Source organism: Thamnophis elegans, chromosome 12 (genome assembly GCF_009769535.1).
Source record: "Thamnophis elegans isolate rThaEle1 chromosome 12, rThaEle1.pri, whole genome shotgun sequence".
In the NCBI taxonomy this organism is placed as follows: Eukaryota; Metazoa; Chordata; class Lepidosauria; order Squamata; family Colubridae; genus Thamnophis; species Thamnophis elegans.
The window spans coordinates 24,987,569-25,014,913 of NC_045552.1; the positions used below are offsets into that span (position 1 = coordinate 24,987,569).

The window sequence follows — 27,345 nt, forward strand, 5'->3', positions numbered from 1 at the left end:
AAAATATTCTTCAATGCATTTCAAAGCTCTTTACTATAAAGATTCCTACACTGATAAATTAAGTGTGGAGAGAATTTGTTATATAAACTTTGTGAATCTACCATAAAAAAATTAATTGTTGTTGTTAGTTGCAAAGTCATGTCTGACCCATCGCAACCCCATGGACAAGGTTCCTCCAGGCCTTCCTGTCCTCTACCATCCTCTGGAGTCCATTTAAGCTCACAACGACTGCTTTGGTGACTCCATCTAGCCACTATGTTCTCTGCCATCCCCTTCTTCTTTTGCCCTCAATTTTTCCCAGCATCAGGAACTTCTCAAGGGAGTCCTTCCTTCTCATTAGGTGGCCAAAGTATTTGAGTTTCCTCTTCAGGATCTGGCTTTCTAAAGAGCAGTCAGGTTTGATCTCCTCTAGGACTGACCAGTTTGATTGCCTTGCAGTCCAAGGGATTTGCATTTTTGTTACATATGGTTTACTGATTACATATTGAATGGTACTGTTAGTACTCGTAACCTTTAATTCTGAATGGTACTTCTAATAGTAGTAACGCTAATAGTAATTGTTATTGTTAGTAGTAATTGTTATTGCAATCATCAACATTTTTCCCTCCTCTGGCCTTTTCTCTGTTCCCAGATTCAAGTGATCAGTTTTGTCACAGAACAGAACTGGGATTCCCTAGAGGTCTTTGATGGAGGGGACAATACAGCCACCATGTTGGGCAGCTTCTCAGGTAAGACCTGGAGATACCATAGAAAGGGCTGTGACTTCTTACCTGTCAGATATTTATTTTCAATATATAATTACTATAAGCTGCCCAGAGTCACGTGAGATGGGCAGCTACATAAGTCAAATCAAAGAAATCAACATTGAGGGGAGGGCATTTAGGGTTGAAACCAGAGTTGGCTTCAGAGTTGGTTTTCTCAAGAGAAAGAAACCAACATCCAGGGGTGTAGGAGAAGATCAGGCATAGGGGCAGAATTAAACACGTCATCGGCTTAGACTCTTTACATTGACACAAATGGTGTAAGTCTAACCCGTCTTGCATTCCATTGACCTCTATCTGGCACTGATTCAGATTTGAAGTTTAGTGTTCTGACATAGGCTTCCTGATACAGTCAAAAGCAGGCGCTTGGACCCAGAAACCCCCTTCTTACCTTCTGGCAGCTCTGCGCATGCACACATTGGGAACAGGCGTCCCCTGTTCCTCTGCCTTGCTGATGTCTGACTCCAGAGGTTCTGGAGGTAGCACATAACTCCCAGATGGCCCTGGCCCCCTCTCTGCCTCTGATGCAGAACCCTCATCCGAGCCTTCCCCAGACTCCAGGACAATTAAAGTTCTTTAATAAACTTGAAAGAAGAGAAGTCTGGGATGGGCAAACCAGATGCCCCGGCCTCCCAGTCACCCTCATTTCCCAAAATTCACAAAGTCATAAAATCTTCAGATGGCAAAATATAAATTGTATTAATGCATGAGATGTCAATATTTACACAGACAATTTAATTAGATATTTGTCTTCACACCACATGATCCATAACATGTCTAAATTCTTGGATAAGATTATTGTGAGATAGGGAGAGAGAGGGAGGGAGGGATTATCGTAAGTGTAATTTAGCTTCAGACAACTAGTCACAAATATTGGGTGTTGGGGTGCTGTTTGTCTCATTACACCCATATCAGTCACATGTGTGACAGTGGCAGAGTATAAACACCAGTATCATGCTGTTCCTAGAAGCAGCGTTGCTTTGCATATATCTAATTCCTTCCTGCGCTTGCAAGAAATTGTGAAGCAGGAAGTATGAAATAATAGAAGATTCCCGCAGGATGAAGGACAGCCTTGTCAGTATGTGTGAACAAGAAAGAGAAAGAGAGACTGCTAGGTAGGCAGGGAACAAAAGGGTGACTAATCATAACAAATACTGCTCCATAAAGGAAACTGCTAGCAAATTGCATGACTACAATGTAGTATAAGAAGAGGCAAGTGACATATCTGAAAAGTGTAAGTGGTATATAAAAGAAGACATGGTCTATTTAGGTGCAAGGAACCAGGGATGGCACAGTGAGTTACTCAGTATGGTTTTCTATTGTTACCCTCCTCTGTCAGACACAAAAGATCAGGACCAGAGGTGGGTTGCTCCCGGTTCAGCCCGGTTTGGCCGAAACAGTAGTGGTGGCAGTGGGAGGCTCTGCCCACCCACCTGGATGCTTCTGTGCATGTGTAGCGAGCAAGAGTGAATCAGTAGTAAACCGCTTAGCAACCCACCACTGATCAGGACCATACATTAAGCTTCAGTTCAGAAAGATTTATTGCTCAAGCCTATGCACAAGAGTCTAGTTTCTTTATGATTCCTTGCCTATAGACAGGAGTCTTGCCAGAGTAAAGCACTATCAAACATATCATATGAATGATCAAGGAGGGTTCCATCTGGACCTCTTTCTGCATACCAGGGATTCAAGGCTGATTTGCCTTTTAGCTCCTCCTAAAGGGAAAGAACTCCTCCTACCTGAGACTTAGTTTCAGATTCCACCAGATGGTACTTCCTTCTGCTTCTCACTTATTTTTACTTGCATCAATTGACAAAGCTTTCAAGTATGTGAATTGTTCAGATTTTAAAATTCATCTAGAGCAGGGCTGTCAAACTCCTGGCCTGCAGGCTGGATGCGTCACACACTGGCCACATCCACACCCAGTTTAATGTGTTGGAAGAAATGTCCTTCTGGGTTCAGTTCCAAAACAGCAACATTTTTCCGCTCTTATCACGTCCACAGATAACTGTCCAGCCGCCCTGTTTAGGGTGACCCGCTCCTTACTTAACCAAGGAGCTGGGAAAGACCCCTTGCAGGGTAGGGCTGAAGAATTTGTTCAGTATCTGCAGGATAAAATTGCTCAGATCCGGACAGGCTTGGACTCTGACTGGGTAGATTTGGGCGAGTCGACGGGGATGAATCTTGTTGAGACTATCTGGGATGAGTTTGATCCTGTGACCCCCGAGGGCATGGACAGGATTATGGGGAGACTCAGTGCTGCCACTTGTGTGCTGTACCCATGTCCCTCTTGGTTAGTCTCGGCTTCCCGGGAGGTGACTTGAGGCTGGCTCCAGACGATTACCAATGCTTCATTGAGAGAGGGGTTCTTTCCCACCACCTTGAAGGAGGCGGTGGTGAGACCCCTCCTTAAGAAGCCTTCCCTGGACCCAGCTTCTTTAGCCAACTATCGTCCGGTCTCCAACCTTCGCTTTGTAGCGAAGATTGTTGAGAATGCGGTAGCATGTCAGCTTCCCCAGTCCCTGGATGAAGCTGTCTACCTGCATCCGTTTCAGTTGGGTTTCAGGCCCAGATACAGCACAGAGACAGCATTGGTTGCGTTGGTCGATGATTTCTGGCGGGCCCGGGATAGGGGCTGTTCCTCTGTCCTGGTCCGATTAGACCTCTCAGCGGCTTTCGATACCATTGACCATGGTATCCTACTGCGACGACTTGAGGGGTTGGGAGTGGGGGGCACTGTTTTACGGTGGTTCTCCTCCTACCTGTCGGATCGGTCGCAGTTTGTGTTGACTGGAGGGCAGGGATCGACCCCGAGGTGCGTCACTTGTGGGATGCCCCAGGGGTCGGTTCTCTCACCCCTCCTGTTCTACATATATATGAAACCACTGGGTGAGATCATCCATGTTTTGGGGGTACGGTATCATCTATATGCTGATGATACACAACTTTTCATCTCTACCCCAAACCACCCAAATGATGCCCTTGACATGATGTCCCGATGCCTGGAGGCTGTGCGGATCTGGATGGGGAAGAACAGGCTCAAGCTCAATCCCTCCAAGACTGAGTGGCTGTGGTTTCCATCATCCCGATTTGTGCATCTTGTTCCATCTTTGATGATAGGGGGAGAAATTTTAGCCCTCTCAGAGAGGGCCCGCAATCTGGGCGTCCTCCTGGATACGTGGCTTAGTTTAGAAGAACACCTGACGGCTGTGACCAGGGGGGCCTTTTACCCGGTTCACCTGATACGTCAGTTGCGGCCCTTTCTGGATCGGGATGCTCTGTGCACAGTCACTCATGCCCTCATCCTTTTCTCGCCTGGACTACTGTAACACTCTCTACATGGGGCTGCCCTTGAAGAGCACCCGGAAGCTTCAACTGGTCCAGAATGCGGCTGCGCGGGTTGTCATGGGGGCACCCAGGTACTCCCATGTTACACCCCTTTTAGGCAGCCTGCACTGGTTGCCGGTTGTCTTCCGGGTGCGATTCAAGGTACTAATTATGACCTTTAAAGCGCTCCATGGCTTAGGCCGAGGGTACCTGCGAGACCACCTACTGCCACCGGTAGCCTCCCATCGTCCAGTGCGATCCCACAGAGTTGGCCTCCTCAGGGTGCCGTCGGCCAGACAGTGTCGGCTAGTGACCCCCAGGGGGAGAGCCTTCTCTGTGGGAGCGCCTTCCCTCTGGAATGAGCTGCCCCCAGAGCTTCGTATAATCCCAAACCTCCGGTCCTTCCGACGCGCCCTAAAAAATTGGCTTTTCCAGCAAGCCAGCCTGGCCTGAACAGAACAAATCTAATTATTGATTACTGTTAATTTTAATTTTAATTCTTTTAAAAAAATGTGTCATTGTCAATTTTAATTGGGTTTGGGATATCCTATTTAATTTCTTTTTAACTTTTGTATTATATGTTTCTTTTAATGTTGTACGCCGCCCTGAGTCCTTGGGAGAAGGGTGGCATATAAATCGAATAAACCTAAACCTAAACCTAAGAAGGGAAAAAGACACTGGAAATATGGAGGCTGCTTGGAAAGATGGTTTAATGGTGGACAGGACCACATGCCTTGGAGCTCCTGGGTGAAAAGGGGGATCACATGCTTTAAGATGTTAGGTGAAGAAAAAAAGGGGGTGAGATGCTGAGAGTCCCTGAGTTTTATACCCTCTCCTGGGCCCCACTTCCTGCTCCTGTCCCTGTGTAAGAAATGTATTCTGATTGGTTGTCAGATTCCCAGGGGGTGAGGGGGGGTTTCTTAACTAACTTTGTAGGCTGTCCTGAGACCCAAGCTTTTTTGCCTTGCTAGCTGATGCAGTCTTCCCAGGTGCCATGTAGTAAGATGGGTGGCGGGTTAATCCTATCTTTGCTATGTAGAATAGACTGGCTCAGGCCTTAATGGCCCATTGAGAAAAGTGGTAAGGGGAGGCAGGAAGCTTTAGGGAGCTGCTTTGTCTTTAAAAACATGTTTCTCCTTTACTCATCCAGGGAAATATAATATTCTCCCTTTTTAATATTTCCTAAAATATTTCATTTTTCTAGGAGAGGGAGGGATGGGTGTTAACTTCCTACAAGTGAAAGAGGAAAAAAAAATCACTACATCACATGACGTTGCTGTGATGGCCTGAGTTTGACATCCCTGATCTCGAGCAATATATCTCAACCTGGGCAATTTGAAGATGTCTGAACTTCACTCCCAGAATTCCTGAGCCAACATGTCAGGATCCTCTCCTAGCACTCTAAAACATGTCTTCTGATTGATTCCTTTCTCTTGTCTCTTTCTCCCCATGCCACCCCCTCCATTAGGTACCACTGTCCCTGCCTTGCTCAACAGTACCTCTAATCAGCTGTATTTGCACTTCTACTCTGACATCAGTGTCTCTGCTGCTGGATTTCACCTGGAGTACAAAAGTAAGCTCATTTCAGTGCAGTGCCGATTGTTTAGATTGTTTGTGCTGAGTTGTGGTCATTATGCAAATGGCAGATGTGCCATATCCCACTTCTGATGCATCCTAGATTCAATAAATCCAAGCAACTGGAAGAAAGGGAGGGGACATGCAATTAGTGACATAAATTCTCAGAGAAATGCCTTGAGTGGGATCTAGAACAGTTTGGATTTAAACCAACTGACTACAGAACCTAGAAATTAATCCAAAATGTGTTACAACTGGAGGAGGCCATTAAGCCCAAATCCCAGATTAGTGCAGTCCAACTTCCCAAATCCAGTGTCCCAAATAAATGACTCTCTAACTTCAAGGTAGGCACACGGTAGCTCAGTGGCTAAGATGCTGAGCTTGTCAATCAGAAAGGTCAGCAGTTTGGCGTTTCAAATTCCTAGCACCATGTAACAGAGTGAGCTTCCATTACTTGTTGCAGCTTCTGCCAACCTAGCAGTTCAAAAGCAAGTAGAAAATGTAAGTAGAAAAACAGGAACCACCTTTGGTGGGAATGTAACAGCTTTCCGTGCACCTTTGGCATTTAGTCATGCCAGCCACATGACCACGGAGACATCTTCAGACAGCGCTGGCTCTTCATCTCTTTTAAACAGAGATGAGCACTGCCCCCTAAAGTCGGGAACGACTAGCACATACGTGCAAAGGGAACCTTTACCTTTATTAAGCCTAATTCCCAGATTAGTGCAGGAATCCAACTTCACAAATCCATTGTCCCAAATAAATGACATGTCCCATTGAATGAAAACCTACAACCTTCCTGGGCAGCTAGTACTTCTGAATGTGCAATTGTTATTGAAATCTGCCATCTTGTAATTTAAATCCTTTATTTCATGCCCAAGATTTTGGAATAATAATATCTTGGCTGCCTTCGATAGTACATCCTTTCGAGTTTTTCCAAAACAATATCATATTTCCTCTTAGTTTCTTTTCTCAAAGGTAAATATACCTATTCTTTTTATCTCCTCCATGTAGAAATTAGGCTCTGATCCAACGGTGGGATTCAAATAATTTAATAACTGGTTCTCTGCCCTAATGATTTCTTCCAACAACCAGTTCACCAAACTGCTCAGAAACTTAACAACCGGTTCTCCCGAAGTGGTGCAAACTGGCTGAATCCCACCACTGCTCTGATCTCTTGTTCATACTCACTGACCTTCCCTTGACCAGTTCCAGTTTTCCTGAAAAGAAAAAGCAAAGTACTCAGAACTGGGCACAGGATTATAGATATGGCGTGTCCAGGATCAAATAGTAGAAAATTGTAAGGGGAAAAATCCACACCCCAAGTCTTCTCCACTTCTCACCAACATCTGAATACTATTTGATTGAGGGAGGGCATTTTCTACACTGGGGCCAAATTTCTGATGGGATGTCATGTTGGGATTTCTGAGATTGAGAGGACTGTGCTGCCCACAGCATCTAGGTAAAATTGCTACATCCATTATGGAGGATTAGTTTTTTCGTACCCATTTGTTATTCCTTTTCAGGCCTTAAATAAAGACTTAAATCCCTCCTTAATATACCTGAGTAGAAAGAATATTCTTCACCATCTTTCTCTAACCTGTTTGAGTTTGTTGGAAAACATTCAAATGATAGTGCTATTATTTCCTGTGGTTTGCAAATTGTACTTTTGTTGATCCATATAGTCCTTTAAAGGAACCTTATTTTAAAAATTATGGAGCTTGGAACGGATCATAAAACATCTTTCCTTGTGTACAATAGCCAATCTTGCTTTTTTTTTTTTTTTTAAGAAAAAAAAAGGTTATTGATTTTTCAAACATCACTTAATGTTTTTGTCAATACGTACACTATTGTGTAATGATTATATGCAATGGTTGTCTCCCTGTTAGCAAATACTTCTTCTCTGAATTAAAATTCAAACTATGCTTTTCCATCCCCATAAGATTTATGCCTGAGATTTACCAGGTAGACACCAAAGATGGAGCTAGTTAATTAGGGATGCTAGAGATTGATCGAAGGTTTCATGCATTTTCTCTGCTATCGAACTATGGATGCTGTTTAAAGATTTATCTTGTCTGGTCATAAAACCGATCCTTTCATTACTAGCTTTACTGATTGGCATTAGTTTTTCATGGCCTTAGGCTAAAGGATTTGTGAAGTAATTGAAGACAGGAAGTGCGAGTGGAAGAGCTAAATCTTCTTTAGAATTGGCCTCTGAACTCTCCCCTTTTAAAAGGATTTTGCTAGCGTTAGAGTACTGGCTTAGGAATTTTGAGACCTAAAGACTACAAGCTGTAAAGTTGCCATAGTTGCCCACCTCTGCATTAACATGACAGTTGGAAACAAACTGGAGCACTTAAAGCTCTATACAAATGAGTTAAAGCTATATATAAATTTTAATATTTGAGGGACTGCCACAAAGTCGAGAGAGTCAAACTATTTTCCAAAGCACCTGAAGGCAAGACAAGAAACAATGGATGGAAAGAAACCAAGGAGAGAAGCAACCTAGAACTAAGGAGAAATTTCCTAATGGTGAGAACAATTAATCAGTGGAATAGTCTTGCTTTCACAAGGTGCCTCAACACTGGAGGCTTTTAAGAAGAGACTGGAGAGCTATTTTTTCTGAAATGGTACAGGTCTCTAACCTAACTCTGTTATTCTATGAGTTATGGTCTTTCTCCAAAGTCTTTTCTAGCAGAGGTAACTTTACAAAGAAGTTGGAGAAGAAACCATATCCCCTATCCTATCCTACATGCCATAATCTCTCCCCATCGAGTGCTGATCAGGGCAGGATGTAGAATTCAGGAAAGGTAGGGAAAAGAATCCATGTGACCTTGAACCAAGCACTTCAACAATTTCATGTGTTGACTCAATCAAACTGAATGTCAGCGTTCCAATTAACATCCAAAATTAAATCTGAGTCCGAGGCAAAGTGTTCCTCAAAGTTGCAATTTATTAAGAGAGCCATGTTGGCACACCTGTGAAAACCCAAATCTGAAAGCTTCCTGGGTTTTCCCACCCAGTTGAAAGTTCATGATCTTTTCCCATACCCACAAGTCCATCCCATGATCCAATCTTCCACTGCCATGTTGGCAGTTCCACCCATCTAGTTCCAGTCAGGTGCAGAGGGGCAAAGACAAAGGATGACCTTGGACTCTAGGAGTTTTATTTTGACAACATCACATTCTACTCCTTACTATTCCCCCTCCCAATTCCCCACTAATGAAACAGCATAGTAAAATAATAGAGAGTGTGGCAGGCCAAAGATCCAGAAAGGAATATGACTGCAGGCCTGATACTGAAGCAAAGCTGCATGGTATAGTCTATGCACTATATCCCTGCCACAGTCAGGCTGAGGCCATCAGAACAGATGGTCCTTGTTGGGCCCTGCCAGTCAGCTTCGGAAGGAAGTCCCATGGTGGAAAAAACAACAGCAGTGTCCTTTTTCATTCCACCAGAGAAGATCATCAGCATGTGTGATATATTAATTTGCACTGGGACTGTACACATGCATTACATGGGGGAGTAATCTGAATTTGGAGACACAACATATTTAAATGTAGAATTAGTGGGGCTGGATTCAATTCTTGAAGCTTCCGTCATGGGCTAAATAATAGTCTGGTGATTTTAATGCACTTTAATTGGGATTCTGCCAAATTGAAGGAAAGCTTTATTCTTTTTTAAGCCCACAGTTCTGCCATCATCTTCCAGTTAGTTGATTTCTGCAAAACATTCAATAATGTTTCTTAAGAGATTCTCATAAATAAGATAACAAAGTGAGCTGGACTGTGCTGCTACTACTAGATGGAGAAAAGCTGACCGAGCAAACATTCAGAAGTGTATATCAATGGCTCTTCATCAAATAAGGGTGAAATATCCCATTCTAGGGCTTGTGCAATTCAACATATGTTATGGATGAGAGGTTAGAAAATAACAACAGAAAGTACTCTGTTTCTCCAAAAATAAGACCTCCCTGGATAATAAGCCCAATTGGGCTTTTGAGAGCATGCACTAAAATAAGCCCTCCCCTGAAAATAAGCCCTCCCTGAAAAGTATTTAAATGCATGCGCAGCTGGTCCCTGGTTGCTTGTCTGGTTCCTTGCCACACAAACAACATGAGGTGAGAAGGTGAGGCTGGAGGGGGGGAAGGGAGGGGGAGCATTCCCCGTGAACCCCACAAGTATTCCTCAAAGTTCCAATTTATTAAGAGAGCCATGTTGGCACATCTGGGAAAACCCGAATCTGAAACCTTCCTGGGTTTTCCCACCCAATTGAAAGTTCAAGATCTTGCCCCCACACCCACAAGTCCATCACATGCTCCATTCGCCCACTGCCATGCTGGCAGTTCCACCCATCCAGTTCTGATCAGATGCACAGGTGCAAAGACAAAAGATGACCTTGGCTTTCTAGAAAGAATTTTGTTATGGCTACATATCAGTTAACTCCATACAATCCCCCTCCCATTTCCCACAATAGAAAATGCATAAATAATAGAAAGTGTGGCAGGCCAAAGATCCAAAAGAAAAGATGGCTGCAGGTCTGACACAGAGGCTGGTTGGCAAGGTAACAGGAATGCTGTAGATTCGTGAAATGAGGTTACGGGTGGATGAGATGATCTTCAAGATTCCTTCTACCTCTTACCTCCTATAATTCTTTAACAGAAGGTAATATTATGGTGCAATAATCAACTAGAGATCATAGTTTAATGAACATACAGATTAGTAGACAACAAAGTCAAGGCGATAGAAAACACAGCATTTTCAGAATGGTTTGATGGATAAAAATCATGAAAACTTGAAATTCTGAAAAATAATATGATTAGAACCATGCTAAAAATGTTACATTATATGAAGTCTTCACTCCTTCCATTATTTTTCTATGCAGAAAATCTCTTGATCAGTCTCCAGCAGGTTTAGTGAGTTGTCCAGTAGACAGAATAGAAGAGATTTTTTTTGCCTTGCACTGTTCACGGTTGCTGTATTCATGGGCTAGGGAGATCAACAGACTAAATCAATCTAGCAGCTTTATACATTCCCCATGTCAAGACAAATTTCATGCTGCTAAGGCACCTGCATAGCTGGCACTTCATAACAATAACATTTTTGATACCAAGCTGTTAAGAGTTCTCCAGGGCAAAATGTTGTGGAATTAATCAACTTTCAGAGCTTAGTTCCCATACAGAAATACAAGGATAATAGAGGGACTAGCTGCTCAACTGGCCATTTCCAGGAGCAGAAAAAGATGAAGCTTATAAAGAGAGATTAAATATATATATTTGCTTTGGGCCTTGCTTGACATATCAACAAAGTGCCTCTTAAAAAGCTTTCTTTTCCTTCCCTTTCTGGAGGCTGTTTTTTAGGAACTCAAAAATACTCTTTCATTTCTCCTGCCTTAACTCATCTGCATTAGATTTTTGAGTGGTAAAAAAAGCCAGAAAGCCTATTTAGTGAAAAATCCTTTATATCACCACAGACATTCATTCGTTTAGTACCATTTTTCAGCTCCTAGCTTCAAATGATTCATAGGTTCAAAGGGCTCTTAAAAACCTGAACATTGGTCCTCATACCAAAAAAATAAAATAAACGCACGGAGCTAGAAGTATTGCAATGGCAATACTTTGGACAAAGATCAGGGTATCCCGATAGAATACAAATTAAGCAGATTTAGTATACTGCAGATATCATGTCTGCATTATACCATACTAAAGAGCCAATGCAACCTTGGGCTGCATCAAAACAGGCTTAAGATACAGAAGGATCTTAACAATCTTGAACGTTGGGCACTATCTAATAAAATGAAATTCATTGGTGAAAAAAGTAAGGTTCTACATTTAGGCAAGAAAAATCAAACGCACAGGTACAGTATATGTGTTACCTTGTTCAATAGTAGTAACTGTGAGAGGGATCCTGGAATCCTAGAGGACAAGCATTTAAATATGAGCCAGTAGTGTGCAGCAGTGCCAAAAAAGCCAACCCAGTTCTAGGCTGCATAAGCAGAGCGGTAGGATCAAGATCATGTGAAGTGTTAATACCACTTTATAAGGCCTTGGTAAGGCCATATTTGGAATACGGCATTCAGATTTGGTCACCAGGATGTAAAAAAAGATGTGGAGACTCTAGAAAGAGTGCAGACAAGAGCAACCAAGATGATCAGGGGACTGGAGGCTAAAACATATGAAGAACAGTTGAAAGAACTAGGAATGTCTAGTTTAATGAAAAGAAGGATTAGGGGAGACATGATAGCACTGTTCCAATATCTCGGGGGTTGCCACAAAGAAGAAGGAGTAAAACTATTCTCAAAGCACTTGAACGTAGAGCAAGAAGCAATGGGTGGAAACTAATCAAGGAGAGAAGCACTTAGAACTAAGGAGAAATTTCCTGACAGTTAGTTCTAGTTTAATGAAAAGAAGGACTAGGGGTGACATGATAGCCTGCCTCCTGGAGTCATGGAAGCTCCATCACAGGAGGCTTTCAAGGGGAAGTTGGATAGCCTTTTCTGGGGTAGGACGAGAATTTTTGGCCTTGGCCCCATTGGACTAGGGGAACATTCCTATCCTATGACTGATATTCTATTCCTATCCTATGTTTTGATCTTTTTCTTTTCTTCTTCTTCTTCTTCCTCCTCCTTCTCCTCCTTTCTCTTTCATATATATGTGTGCGCACGCACACACACACACATTATATATATATATATATATATATATATATATATATATATATATATATGTGTGTGTGTGTGTGTGTGTGTGTGTGTGTGTGTGTGTGTGTGTGTGTGTGTGTGTGTGTATGTATGTATGTATGTATGTATGTATGTATGTATGTATGTATATGCTGGTCTTGTATTCGGGTCTTTTCCTGTGTAATCTTACATGGGAAAAGACCTGAATACAACAAGACCAGCATACCTACACCCATAGATAGAGTGGGAAAGAAGAGCACATGGGAGGAGGAAGGGAGAGGCAGGGATGATGGGCATGGGAGTAGGGGGAAGAAAGGCCCCTCTCAAAAGCTCCCTCTCAGACAAATGCTTCAAAGTCTATAAATACCTGGGCAAAGCTGGTTTATCGGCTAGCATAAAATAAATAACAGAAAAGATGGAGGAACAAGTGGAGCTTTTTCATATACTTGCACTGGGAATATCCTCTGGGCCAATGCTGCTGAAAAGTCTTCACTTGACTTCAGAACTGAGCCATAATGCACTGAATCTGTCCTTGGCATCTCCGTAGGCCGAAGTCAGGGACTCAAATGATGTCTTCCATGAATGAGGTTTGAGGAAAAGGTCTCCAAGAAAGCTTGGCAGGAAGAAAAAAACTCACATTAGGAAGGCAAGTCAGGATGACAGCAAACAATGCTGACTTGTGTTGAAGTTCATCAAAGATGAACTGGATTACTGTAATGCGCTCTACATGGGGCTGCCCTTGAAAAGTGTTCAAAGACTTCAGCTAGTCCAGAATGCAGCCGCGTGAGCGATTGTGGGTGCACCTAGGTTCACCCATGTTACACCTATCCTCCGCGAGCTGCACTGGCTGCCCATTGGTCTCCAGACACGCTTCAAGGTGCTAGTCATTACTTTTAAAGCCCTGCATGGGTACCTGAGAGACCGCCTCCTGCCAATTACCTCCCAAAGACCGATTCGATCACACAGGCTCGGCCTTCTCTGGGTTCCATCTGCCAGCCAATGTCGGCTGGCGACCCCCCCAGGGGAGAGCCTTCTCTGTTGCTGCCCCAGCCCTCTGGAACGAGCTCCCCGTGGAGATCCGGACCCTTGCTACCCTCCCGGCCTTCCGTAAAGCTACTAAGTCCTGGCTGTTCCAGCAGGCTGGGCTGTTGAAGTATCCAGCCCTGCTTCAATTGTGATTGTTGTGTATTTTAATATTGTTTGTACTGTCTTATTTATCCCCTCCCCTGTTTTATTGTGAGCCGCCCGGAGTCCTTCGGGAGTGGGTGGCATACAAACCCAATAAACGAAACGAACGAAAGATGCAAGGTATTGAAATCATACAGATAGAAAATGATACTTAAGACCCAACTCTATAAATCGGCCAAGCAAACAAACTGGTGGATCATCAAACAGATCAACCCAGCATCCTTACTCAAGGAACAAATGTCCAAGTTCAAATTATCCTACTCCAGACACATTATGTGAAGAACCAGCTCTCTGGAAAAAAACTCAAACACTGAGGAAATGGGATGAATTTTATTAACTTTTGGTATCTACAGTAATATTTGAGTAGTGATACATGCACAAATGGATAGATGGTAAATACATACTGATTAACTATTTGTGTTTACTTTTAGCTGTGGGTCTCTCCAGTTGCCCAGAACCTGCTGTACCCAGTAATGGCCTGAAAATTGGTGAAAGATACGTGGTGAATGATGTGGTCTCCTTTCAGTGTGAGCCAGGATATGCTCTCCAGGTACTTACCCACTCTCCAAATAATTATTTAATTCTGGGGGGGAAATGAGTTAAAGTGGATTGAAAATCATTGCCTTTGTAAAGATAAATTGAGACATCAGTATCACAGTCCATTCTAATGTCTGACTACCATGGAAAAGAAAAGATGGTGCTGTGGCCCTCCAGTGACCAGTGGAGCTGGCAGCAGATTTGGACAGTGAGGATATTGGGGAGGAACATAAGCCAGTCCTGGAGTCTGGGGAAGGCTCTGATGAGAGCTCTGCGTCGGAGGCAGAGATGGGGCCAGGACCATCCAACAGTTATCAGCTGCCTTCAGAGTCAGACATCAGTGAGGCAGATGAACATCTGGAGCCTGTTCCCAGTGTGCACATGCACAGAGTTGCGAGACAGAGGGAACAGCTAAGGGTCAACTTGGGAGTAAGGCCACAGGTGGACGGTGAATGGCCTCTCCCATAGGGAATAAAAGAAGAGGGAAAGGGGAGGGTTTTTTGCAGGAGACAATTAGTTCATTCCTGCATTCTTGCCAAGTCTTGCAGCATCTGAAAGATATCAGCCTAGCTACTCTCCAAGCCTGATAAAGGTCGGTAATTGGGAACTATCTTGAAAGACTGTGGGATGGACTTTGTTAGAGAGGAATTCACTGTACATTAAATAAAAGGGGTTTATTGGCATGAGGACTCGTCTTCATGCTGCTGAGGAAGCCTAGGTCAGAACAGATGGGAAGAAAATTATTGTATGAACTTTATATAATTATCTCAGAGTAGTGCTTTTCAAACATGGCAATCATAAGGTATGTGAACATCAAGTCTCAGAATTCCTGAGCCAACATGCTACGTTTGAAAAATACTGCCTTAGAAGACACTTGCAAAATCCTATCCGGATGAACATGAATAACATTTGACATAGAATACAGCAACCTCAAATTAAGGGAATCATTTCGGTACAGCATGAAACTCTCAATCTCAATCATAGCACTTCCTGAATATCTCAAAAGAACACTAGAGAAATATTTGATACTTGAAGGCAAAGAATCTTATTATAACTTTTGTGGGATAACATTCCTTTGAAGTCTCTTTTGACAAGACATCAGCATTAAATATAAAGAGCATCTGTAGGTGCCACTCAAATTATATAAAGTGCAGTCTATCTAGGTTATCTTGGAGAGGTATCTTGCAATCAAACTGATCCATTTTTAACATCTTTGGTGAGGATGCTTTTGGTTAAACAGGGTTTGAAGACTTCAGGAAAATTGAGTAATTTCAACCTTCCTGTTGCTTTGCAGTGTAAAAATTGATGCAATGCAAGGAATTGATTTCACTTCCTGTTGTTAGCTGCAAGGTATCTGACTGGAAAATACTGAAAAATCAAATTTACACCTTTCTCTGGATCAGTGGTATTTAGAAGAGTGGGAGATGAGTTTTGCTGAAAAATTAGTACAAAATAAAACACTAGAATTGTAGAGTTAAACACTCCAAAATTAAAGGGCGGTACCGTGTGTTCAAAATTATTCATATTTATACCATATGTTACCATTTTTTAAAATAATTAATACTTTTTTCTAAATTCATTTTCCTGATAAATGTCATCCGGGGTAGAAACACTTTCAGTACTCATATTCAATACTGTTATTACACTTCTTTTGAGCATCTCATATTTATTCATAAAGTTGTCTGTACTTTTGTGCATACAATATCTCCTTTTTAAAAATTTGCTTTGTCTTTTGTCTATTTTCCTTTTGGAGTGTACCTTTAACGCTTCTCTTGATGTTTTATTCATTTAATGAAAGAAAGCTATCTTATCTTAGAATTCCAGGCTGCAGTATGTATCGCTTCCTTTCTTTGCTAAAGAATGTTATTTGGCTGAGATAGGTACCCTCCCTATTCTTTCAATTTGGCCTTTTTCTCAGTGCCTTCTCGCTTCCTTCTTGCTAATATTTTTTTTCTTTCTTTTTTCCTTCCTTTGCTTCAGGGGCACTCTCATATTTCCTGCATGCCAGGAACTGTGCGACGCTGGAACTATCCTCCTCCACTTTGTATAGGTAAAATTTTATTTAATTATTTGCTAAAGACCCTTTTCCCTCCCTCCCTCTCTCCCTCCCTCCCACCTTTTTTTCTCTCCCACCTGTCTTCTCCCCTCCCTCTCTTCTTCCTACTCTCCCTTCTTTTCTCTCTCCCTCTTTTCCTTTCCCCCCTCTCTTCTCCTCCCCTCCCCCTTCCTTCCTTCCTTCCCAGTAGTGTGGGTCTTTAATTATTTAATACTAGCTGATAACCCAGCATTGCCCAGGTATTTATTTATAGGGGAAAAATGTCCAGACCAAACATAATTTCTAATGTTGGATCTTCCCCCTTACCAGAGGGAACCCCCTTGTGAAGTACTGTGATGACATTACCATGGCAGCTCCACTGCACTGTACAGTAGAAGCCATTTTATGGCAGTATGGTAGAAGCCATTTTAAGGCACAACAGGCTGTATCATAACAGAACACACACCCGAGGGCTGTTAGGGGTGTCTTACACCCACAGTATTTTTTTTCCAGAGAGTAAGTCATCTGTGTACCAAGTTTGGTTGAAATTGCTCGAGGCATTCCAGAATTATGCTGGTATATACACACAGAGAGATGTTTTGATGATAGATAGACAGACAGACAGACAGACGACAGACAGACAGACAGATAGATAGGGATCGATGGATGGATGGATGGATGGATGGATGGATGGATGGATAGATAGATAGATAGATAGATAGATAGATAGATAGATAGATAGATAGAAGATGTAGCTGACCTTTATTTTTGAACATTTCAAATTAGTATTCGAACCTGATGATCCCACCTCCTGATTTATTATGAAAGGTGGGTTGGATTAAAAGCCCAATGGAGGTCTAGAACCTATGGCAGCACTCAATCTCCTGCACTCCCTGGGAGCAAAAACGGACTGCAGGGAGCATCCCCCACACCCCATCTTGAACCTACTAGGCCTCTCTGCAGCCTTCTGAGAGAAAAAATGGGCTATGGAGGGCCCGTTTTCAACCTCCTAGGGCTCCAGAGACTCTTTGGAGGTTGGAAATAGGCCCATTTTCTCACTCCGCAGGTCTCTGGGAGGCTCGTTTTCCACCTCCCCATGCTTCATGCGCCCACTGCACTTACCTGGGATCCAAAACAGGCCACGTGGGGACTTCTGGGAGGAGTGGGGCGAGATGGGGCAGGGTCGGAACTACTGGTTAATCAAACCAAATGTAAAATTTACATCCAGTTTGCCCAAACCGGTCCAAAGAGGCTGAATCTCACCTCTGGTTCTAAGCCTCAGACTAAGGACTGGAAGGAGCTTTGAAAAACAAAAATATCAGCTATGATAATCCTTGTTATATGTTGAGTCTTACTTCATTTAATTAAATTATTCATGTTACTTTCTGAGGTTCCACTACTGGCTCACAAGTTAGTGAGCACCTGAATGTTGAAGAAATCCTTCTTTTATGAAACTATGTCCTCATCTAATGCTGATTTCATATTCTCTTGTCTCCCTTTAAAACAGCGAGCTACCTTGTAAGCTTTTGTGCTCAATTTTAGCCACTTCTTGTCTGTAGAAAACAAAGATGCCACAAATAAGTGTCTTTTTGCAGACAGGAATGAGGTCAGTAATAGACAAATGTTTGCTCCCTTGCCAAGATTACAAACAATACCCAAAGAGCATCTGTTAGACTAGATCTTCAGTGATTTATGCAAGGATGAGAATAATCAGTCTGCTTCCTGTAAAACACATAATCTCCCCAATTTAAGGTAATGAAACTCATGGTCTAAATACCGACTCTAGGTTGTATAACTCTGTAGCCTATAAATAGAGGCTTTTTTCTAGCAGTGCAAGCTTGTAGGAGCCTATTCTGACCTTAGTGACTTAAGCAGAATATTTTGCTGCAACTGGGATTCTCTCTGGTTTTCCTATTGGCTTTGTGGATTTATTAAAAATAAACCAATGTAGAACAATAATAATCAGTCTGATGCAGGAAATGAAGTTAGGGGAATACTGTGAAAGCTTCATTTTTTCTGGTCAGCAAAATTTATTTATTTTATTTATTTATTACATCAAGCATGTGTTAGATAACAGATATAAGTATAAACATGATCATGAATACATGAAATGGATACAAATAAAAGCGAACATTAGGACAAGGACGGTAGGCCCATTGGTGTGCTTATGCATGCCCCTTACAGACCTCTTAGGAATGGAGTAAGATCGACAGTAGATGGTCTAAGTTTAAAGTTATGGGGGTTTGGGGATGAAACCACAGAGTCAGGTAGAGCATTCCAGGCATTGACCACTCTGCTGCTGAGATTGTACTTTCTGCAAATGAGTTTGGAGCAGTTTACCTTGAGTTTGTATCTATTGTTTGCCGGTGTATTGTTGTGGTTGAAGAAGTAGTCATTGACAGGTAGAACATTATAGCAAATAATTTTATGTATTACGCTTAGCTCAGACTGAAGGCAGTGTAGTTCTAAGTTGTCTAAGCCCAAAATTTCAAGTTTGGTGGCATAAGCTATTCTGTTGCAGCAGAGGAATGGAGGACTCTTCTCGTGAAATATCTCTGGACTCTGGACATCAATTCTATTAATGTCCAATAATGCAGTGTGGGTTCCAGACAGATGAGCTGTATTCGAGAATTGGTCTAGCAAAGGTTTGGTATGCTCTGATTAGCAGTACAATATTACCAGAGTTTATAATTGTTCTCTGTGACAGGAATAAAAGCAACAGCATTTAATATGGAGGTGGAAACAGGAAAGCATCCATTGATGTGGCTGTGAGATACTCATTCCTTTTTGGAAATTACAGATGATACCCATTGTCTCTTCCAAACTACAGGACACCTAATAGTATTTTATAAGGGTTGTGTTTACTCAACATGCCATGCTGGGCTGAAATGGGTTTGGATAACTTGTGGTAGAGTATATTTTAAAACCCAAACTATTTTTAAATGTCTTAAGTTGAATTTCAATTAAGTGATTTGCAGTCATCCGGATCATGGTTGTCCCAAAGGTCTTTTTTTCAAAGGCCAACTGGACTTTCTTTTTTTCTTGAAGAGGTTTCACTTCTCATCCAAGAAGCTTCTTCAGTTCAGTTCAGTTCTTCAGAACTGAAAAGGTTTCTTGGACAAGAAGCAAACCATCTTCAAGGAAAATCAAAGAAATCCCAGTTGCCTCTTGAGAAAAGCACCTTTGGGTCAACCAATTTTAGCATGCTATGTGAACCACACAAACCTATTATAAGCATAATACAGGGGTGAAATTCAGCAGGTTCTGACAGGCTCTGGCGAACCAGTAGCAGAAATTTTGAGTAGTTTAGAGAACCTGAAAATAGCAGCTCTGACTGGTCCCAGAGTGGGGTGGGAATGGGGATTTTGCAGTATCCTTCCCCCAGGAGTGGGGAGGGATTGGGGATTTTGCAGTATCCTTCCCCCAGGAGTGGGGTGGGAATGGGGATTTTGAAGTATCCTTCCCCCAGGAGTGGGGTGGGAATGGGGATTTTGAAGTATCCTTCCCCCAGGAGTGGGGAGGGAATGGGGATTTTGCAGTATCCTTCCCCCAGGAGTGGGGAGGGAATGGGGATTTTGCAGTATCCTTCCCCCAGGAGTGGGGTGGGAATGGGGATTTTGAAGTATCCTTCCCCCAGGAGTGGGGAGGGAATGGGGATTTTGCAGTATCCTTCCCCCAGGAGTGGGGAGGGAATGGGGATTTTGCAGTATCCTTCCCCAGGAGTGGAATGGGGCTTTTGCAGTATCCTTCCCCTGGAGTGGGGTGGGAATGGGGATTTTGCAGTATCCTTCCCCCAGGAGTGGGGAGGGAATGGGGATTTTGCAGTATCCTTCCCCCAGGAGTGGGGTGGGAATGGGGATTTTGAAGTATCCTTCCCCCAGGAGTGGGGAGGGAATGGGGATTTTGCAGTATCCTTCCCCAGGAGTGGAATGGGGCTTTTGCAGTATCCTTCCCCTGGAGTGGGGTGGGAATGGAGATTTTGCAATATCCTTCGCCTGCCATGCCCACCAAGCCACGCCCACAGAACCGGTAGTAAAAAAAATGAATTTCACCACTGGTATAATATTCTTGATTTCTTGATTTACATTTATATGAATGTGGCAATTGTGTTTTAGGGTTTAGTGCAGTGGTAGTCAACCTGGTCCCTACCGCCCACTAGTGGGTGTTTCAGCTTTCATGGTGGGCGGTGGGAGTTTGCTGTAACTCTGCTTTATAAATTTTATAAAGTAAAGTTACTTCCCTACTTTATAAATCACCTTTACTGTGGAACTGGTGGGCGGTTAGAAAATTTTACTACTAACAGAGATACAAAAGTGGGCGGTAGGTATAAAAAGGTTGACTACCCCTGGTTTAGTGTTTCATATGCACCAAGCTAGTGTTCACCCAAAAGTATTATTTCCAGAGGAGATCATGTTTTAATGTATCTTTGTCTTCTTGTTATACTGTGACAATTCTGTCCTTATGTTCCTTCCTGATTGTCTTCTGTGAACATTTTTCCCGTGTTCATCCCATCAGCATTATTTTCCACTCAGTTACAAACAATAATTGGAAGTGGCCTTCCCCTTATTTGCACTTCATCAGAACATTTTTATTTTGTCTGTTCCACAAACATGGAAACAGTTGAATCAATATTAGCATAAAACAGCTGAACCAGTGTTAGTATAAAAACCCTTGCCTGTTTTTGAGTAAAGAAACAAGTGACAGATCAGCTTTAAAGATGAGGTCTTGCAAGTCACTTCCCTCACATGCAGCAAACCCCTAGTGACTTTCAAAACATTGATCCACAATAGACACAACATTGAACATATACTTGCATTGACTGGCACAATGCAATCAGTGCGGGAGTGAAATTTGACATCCAGTATGTAGTAAGCCACAAAATATTCCCATTAAGAGAGGAATGTTAAATAAATTCTGAATTATCTGGGGAATAGGGGGAAGAAAGCAGAAGTAATGTTTCTCTGAATACTGTTTTCAAGCTTGTTTTTTCATTTGAGTTGGTATACATCAGGGATGGCAAACTTTTTCGGCACCAAGTGCCCAAACTGGAATGTGCCTGCTGGAGCGCTGCAAAACCAAAAACCAGCTGCATGCTATCCAGCTGGTCTTCGGGTTTCCAGTACATGCATGCAGGCTGGCCAGCTAGTCTTTGCGTGCGCTGGAACACTGGAAACCTGAAGCTGGCTGGCGTGCGCATACCTGTTTTTTAGGCCTTTTCTGGGCCATTTTTGGCCCCCAAATAGCCAAAAAACAGTTGAAAGTGGCCTTAAATGGCCTCTTTTTTTGGTTGCTTTTCAGGCCATTTTCTGGCACTTTGGTGCCAGCGAAGATGCAGGCTGGAAACTAGAAGAGTAGCTGGCAATGGTGCGTGTGCCCATAGAGAGGGCTCTGCGTGCCATCTCTGGCACTTGTGCCATAGTTTTGCCATCACGGATATATATGGTGCTTTTCCTGGTCTTGGTGTTTCTGTTATTCACAAATCTGAAATAAAAGAGGAGGAATTTTCCCTGGCATATCTCTTGAGACTTCAAGAAACATAGGAAGCCAGAAAGGATGCTGACAGGTTTTATTTTATTCTTTGTTTCTTTAAAACATTTATATAGCTGCCCGTCTTAAAATAAACTCTGGGTGACTCCCAATCAAAAATTAAAACAACTTTCATTGAGCGATAAAAGACAGAACAATCACATATACACCTATCCTTGGACACCTTATCACTTCAGACTTTATACATCCCACTTCAGGGATGAGAATTTCTCCACTTTTCTCTTTTAAATATATTTTTCTTTCATCAAGCTACAGCTGATTTACATAATTTTAAATATAGACATTAGCTAATGGAGATGGCTATTAATGAGTTTCTAAATATGGAGGCATGAGCTTCAAGTAATTCTGCAGCCTTCTGATTAAGAGAAGACCTTCGTTATTCCTTGAACAAAACTTTTTCTATCTTTACAACCACACTGCTATCAAGATTAGAGAAAAATGAAAGTCCAGTCACTGTCCTTGCTTTTATGGCTTCCTTCATTTTTTTTGCAGGATTTTTTTCTTCCATGCATCCTGCACAGGGATGTCCACAGGGTGTGGTCAAAAAAAGATGGCAAGTTGAAGTAGTTGAAGTTTAATAAACTTATATGCTGCCCAATCCTGAAGGACTCCGGGCGGCTTACATAAAAGACAATTTAAAAAGTACAAAAAAAAATAAAATGTAAGACAACAAAGCAGGTTAAAAACACAACACACTCAACCGTAGTGGGGCTGGACCTCATTCAAGAGGTCAACAGCCCCAGGCCTGCCGGAAAAGCCAGGTCTTAATAGACTTTTTGAAGGCCGCGAGAGTGGGGAGGGTCCGGATCTCTGGGGTAGAACTCCTGTGGTGTGATTGAAGTTGTGCCCATTTTTTTAATGTGCAATACACAAAAAGGCAGAATTTAGATTCCGCCCTCATAATCCTGCAACCACATCTTACAGATATTCCTGATCCTGCAATTTCCTCAGAATCAAATTAAACATGCCTCATAGTTTAATTTTAAAACTCCTATGAAGAATATCACTTATATCAATCCTATTTACCTTTTTTTGAAATCTCCTGTTTTGGGGGAAGAAAAGAAGGTAGCAGAAAGGGCGAACAATAGTCTCAGAACTGGAATGGTTGTCCCCACTCTGCTTCAATTTTGCCCATCCTTCTTTTATTTTTACACAATGTCCAGCTATTTTTTAAGCATCACATGATGTTCAATATTTTTTAAATAAAACATATTGATTGATGTACAGTAAGAAAACTAAATTGTATTTTTATTTGTAATGTTGTGGAATTAAAACCTGGACCGGTGAATCCAATTCCTCTCACCATGATTTTAAAAAGATGTCAAGAGCCTAGAAAAAGTGCAGAAAAGAGCAACAAAGATGATAAGGGGCCTAAAGGCTAAACCATATGGTGAATGATTGAGGAAACTAGGTATGTCTAGTAGTCTAATAAAGAGAAGGATTAGGGATGACATGATAGCAGTCTTCCAATACTTGAGGGAGAAAGGGGACAACTTGTCATAGCCAACTCACTGCATCCAATTCACCATGGCCAACTCACCATGGGACAATTTAACAATTCTATTAAATTAATTAAAATAAATAAAAATTATTTTAATTTTTGCCATTCCCATTTCATTTTGTCCCTCCTTTTGCATCCTGTCTTTAATGATTCTGTTCCACTATTTCTTTGATATTAGTCTAATTCTTGTCCTGCAGTGAGTTGGCTGCAGCCAGTTGGCCAAGGTGAGTTGGCCATGGAGCATTGGGCCATAATGAATTATCATAGACCCACTTGATGGTCTATCACAGAAAAGAGGGAGTTGACCTGTTCTCCACAGCATCTGAGGGCAGGATAAGAAGTAACAGGGAGTAGAAGATCATTAAAGAGAGATCCAACCTAAAACTAAGGGGAAATTTCCTGATAATGAGAACAAGTGAAAGGCCTTGCCTTCAGTTGTGGTTGCTCCGTCACTGGAGGTTTTTAAGACAATTTGTCTGGAATGGTATAGGGCAGTGATGGCTAATCTTTTTGTCACCATGTGCTGAAAGCGCGCACATGCACCCATAATTCAATGTGTGTGTGACCCCACCCAGTGCACCCCGCCACCACACATGTGTGCACGACGCCCCCCAGTGTGTGCCCCACTCCCACGCATGCCCGCACAAACCCCCAAACTCTCCTGCCCCTGTACATGTACCCATGCCCCCACATTCTCCTGCCCCCTGGATGATTGCATGACCTCAGTGCATTTGTGCTTGACCCCCAAACATTCACTCCCATTTTACGCATGTGCTCTGCCCCCGTGCATTTGTGGCAGAGACCCAAAACCAGGTGGCTGGCAGGAGGCATGTGTGCATGCACGGTTGGAGCTGTGCCCACAGAGAAGGCTCTGTGTGCCATAGGTTCACCATCACGGGTATAGGGTCTCCTGCTTGAGCAAAGGGTTGTATGATTACAAAACACCTAAATTTAAAAAAAATCATGTGTTTGTTTTACTGCCTCCTTTTAGAAACACAGTCCTTAATTTGTTGCATCAGTATGCCTGATTTTCTGGCTGCACCTCCTGAATAAGAAATAGCCTTTGATAACATGCTTTCTTTCCTTGCTGGAAAAAAGTGATAGTAGAAAGGTATAAATATTTTTGTGTCACATTCCGAAAGATAGAAAGCAATTGATAAACTGCTACCGTGTCCCTACAAAATGGACTGACTAGGGATTTCCCATCTTCCTTTATCCAGATGTTCCCCTTTTTAAATAATTGAGAAGGAATTTCATTTAAACAGACATCAGGGGGTATGAAATTAGAAGGCAATAGAATCAGCAGGGAAAAAATGCATATAATGAAGGGAATCTGTGCTGTCAAATATCATGGTGGATTAAAAGTATAGTCCTCTAAGTCCCGGTGTGGACTGTATTGAAGAGAGCTAGAAGTCTATTATAGTCCAAGAAGGGGTCCTGGATATTGTTAATCCTTCAAGGTATACCAGACTAGGAAGCCAAAGTTATGAATGTTAATACTATTTTCATTATAAGGCTTCAGTAACAGAACCTTACAAGTCTGAATATGCTTCATCTTCATGAAAATTAGGAAAGATCAAGCCTGAGACACTTTCTCAGATTACAATTCCACTCTGGACTCAAATTTCTTTTATCTAAAGATTGTTTTGGCCATGGCTCTTCTTCTGTCCCTCAAGGTTATTTCTTCTGCCCATTATAGATATCCAACTGAAGATGGGAAATTGACCCAGATCTAGGAATCGAGAACAGGAAGGCAGAACCTCCATAAATTTCCTTGTTACCATATGAGTAGACCATGGTGGAAAAGGAAATTGTCCCATGCTCCCTATGATAGAAATGTATCTATTCAGGAGGGACATCCATGGAGATGCTTAAAAAAGTCAAATGGTGGCCACAGCAATGATCATAAGATCAAGTCCATGCATCCTTTTTACTTGTAACACATATTAAAGAACAAGAACAGTTTTCCCCTGAACACCATCACTCTGCTAAACAAATAATTCCCTCACCACTGTCAAACTATTCACTAAGGCTGCATTACTATTACTATTAGTCTTCTCATCATTCTTATCACCCATCTCCTCCCACTTATGATTGCAGGACTGTAACTTTGTTGCTTGTATCCTTATGATTGATATTGATATTGATTGTTTCCTGATTGCCTATTTGTACTCTATGACTATCATTAAGTGTTGTACCTTATGATTCTTGATGAATGTATCTTATCTTTTTATGTACACTAAGAGCATCTGCACCAAAGACAAATTCCTTGTATATCCAATCACGGCCAATAAAGAATTCTATTCTATTCTATTCTATTCTATTCTATTCTATTCTATTCTATTCTATTCTATTCTATTCTATTCTATTCTAAAAAGGGCAAGGCTTCCAATGTGAGTTGTGGCCACCATATTGGTTTTTTTAACCACCCTCCTTCATGGACTCACCACCCCATGCCCAGTTGGTGGTGGTGGTGGGGAAACCTAGTTTGATAAATGTTAAATTAATACTAGGAGAATCTATCTTGTTAGTTCAACCTGGAGGGTAAACAAATGTGGACTAAGAACTGGGATCAATCCTCAGGCTTCCTTCATGAAGTGCGGCTCCCTGCGAATGTTGCCTGCATTCTAAAATCCTATTTCAGTACATTAGGACTTTAAAATTTTAATTTTCAAACAAAGAATTCGCACATTTGGTGAGGGGCTTGGATTAACATGCAATCTAGGAACCACTTGCTATGCCTGGCTTAGTTGAACATAATTCAGTCTGTCTGGCAATGGTGTTGGCATCCCCTATTCATCTTTTTTAAAGATGCTCTAGATGTGGTACACTGAATCTTCAGCATATCAATCCTGTGCCCATCTATCAGCTCTTCCTTCAGTGGTCCTGGCAGTTACTCAACCTAAAGACAAAGACATTTGAAATAGTTTATGACCATCTGCTTTATTGTAATTTTAACAGCCCAGTGTGGCGGAATCTTGGAGGAGATGGAAGGTGTCATCCTGAGCCCTGGCTTTCCTGGGAACTACCCTAGCAACAGTGATTGTACCTGGAAGATATCCTTTACTGTGGGGTTTGGTAAGCAAATCACAGCATCCTTCCCATCTCTTTTCAGATACTTTTCATGGCTTGATCCAGGATAAACCAGCCATTGGTTGAATGAATGAATGAATGAATGAATGAATGAATGAATGAATGAATGAATGAATGAATGAATGAATGAATGAATATATTTTTAGATTTTTTATTTTAAAGAGAAAACATTTTGACTTACAAGGTTTTATTTAGCAAAAGCTAAAAGAGTAGAAGAAATTAAAGGTAACACTGGGGAGACAGCAGTTCAGATGTACCACCTCACCTTTTCTAGAATTCCTTTGGTAAAACTTTCACGTTCTAAATCTTGAACCAGCAATTGGATATGAATTCCACCTTCTTTCAAGACTCTTCCGGACTTCCTGCAGATAATTGGGAAGTATTCATAGTAGTGAAATTTTAAAGCAGGGGCATTGGAAATAGTTATGTGCATACCGTAGAATAGTTACCTGGAATGTTTCATTTTTCTCCTTGAAAATTTTATTTTGCCTCAAGAAAGTCATTCCTTCCTTCGTGTTCTGGATGATATTCTTCCAAAAATGCATAGATCAGTTCTGGAACTCTCAATTTAGCTTGCTCCAGAACCAGAACATTCTGTATCCAGAACATTCTACATCAAAACATACAGATTTTGTATGTTTGTTTTTTAAAAAAAGATTAAATACATGAGTTTGGCCCAGAATAACGAGTTGGACGTTTTCTTCATTACCATTATCTCCCTGTCAAAAAATCTGTTTATTATAAGGCAATTTAGATTCTAATCCCACTCCTTACATCCACACAAATGAATTCAGATATGTTTCTTCCTAAAATGCTTTCTTGAAATGGCTCTTTTTTGTTTAACCTGGGTTATGGGTTTTGACTGATATTCATATTGGAAATAAGAATATTCAACTCCTATCTGACCCAATTGTTTTATCTATGGGCCATATTGGTAACAAACATTACTTTCTTTGCAACTTTAAATATGCCAATGATACTTTTCCATTTTTAGGAATGTAGACATTGTTCTGTTTTATTATATTATTCTGCACTTGTTTTAGTTGGTTCTGTTAAATAAATAATTATCATAATAAAAATAATTGCATGCAAGACCATTTCAA

The 27,345-nt window shown here is 41.7% G+C and overlaps 1 protein-coding gene across 1 annotated transcript in view; it reads left to right on the top strand.

The window, feature by feature from the left end:
- Nucleotides 1–27,345, top strand: part of CSMD2 (CUB and Sushi multiple domains 2) — a 735,331-nt gene that overhangs the window by 597,188 nt on the left and 110,798 nt on the right. Inside the window, exons 35-39 of the mRNA XM_032227842.1 lie at nucleotides 632–728; nucleotides 5,557–5,661; nucleotides 13,961–14,079; nucleotides 16,047–16,116; nucleotides 26,111–26,227. Coding sequence (XP_032083733.1) covers nucleotides 632–728; nucleotides 5,557–5,661; nucleotides 13,961–14,079; nucleotides 16,047–16,116; nucleotides 26,111–26,227 — 508 coding nt within the window. The remainder of the gene's footprint in view (nucleotides 1–631; nucleotides 729–5,556; nucleotides 5,662–13,960; nucleotides 14,080–16,046; nucleotides 16,117–26,110; nucleotides 26,228–27,345) is intronic.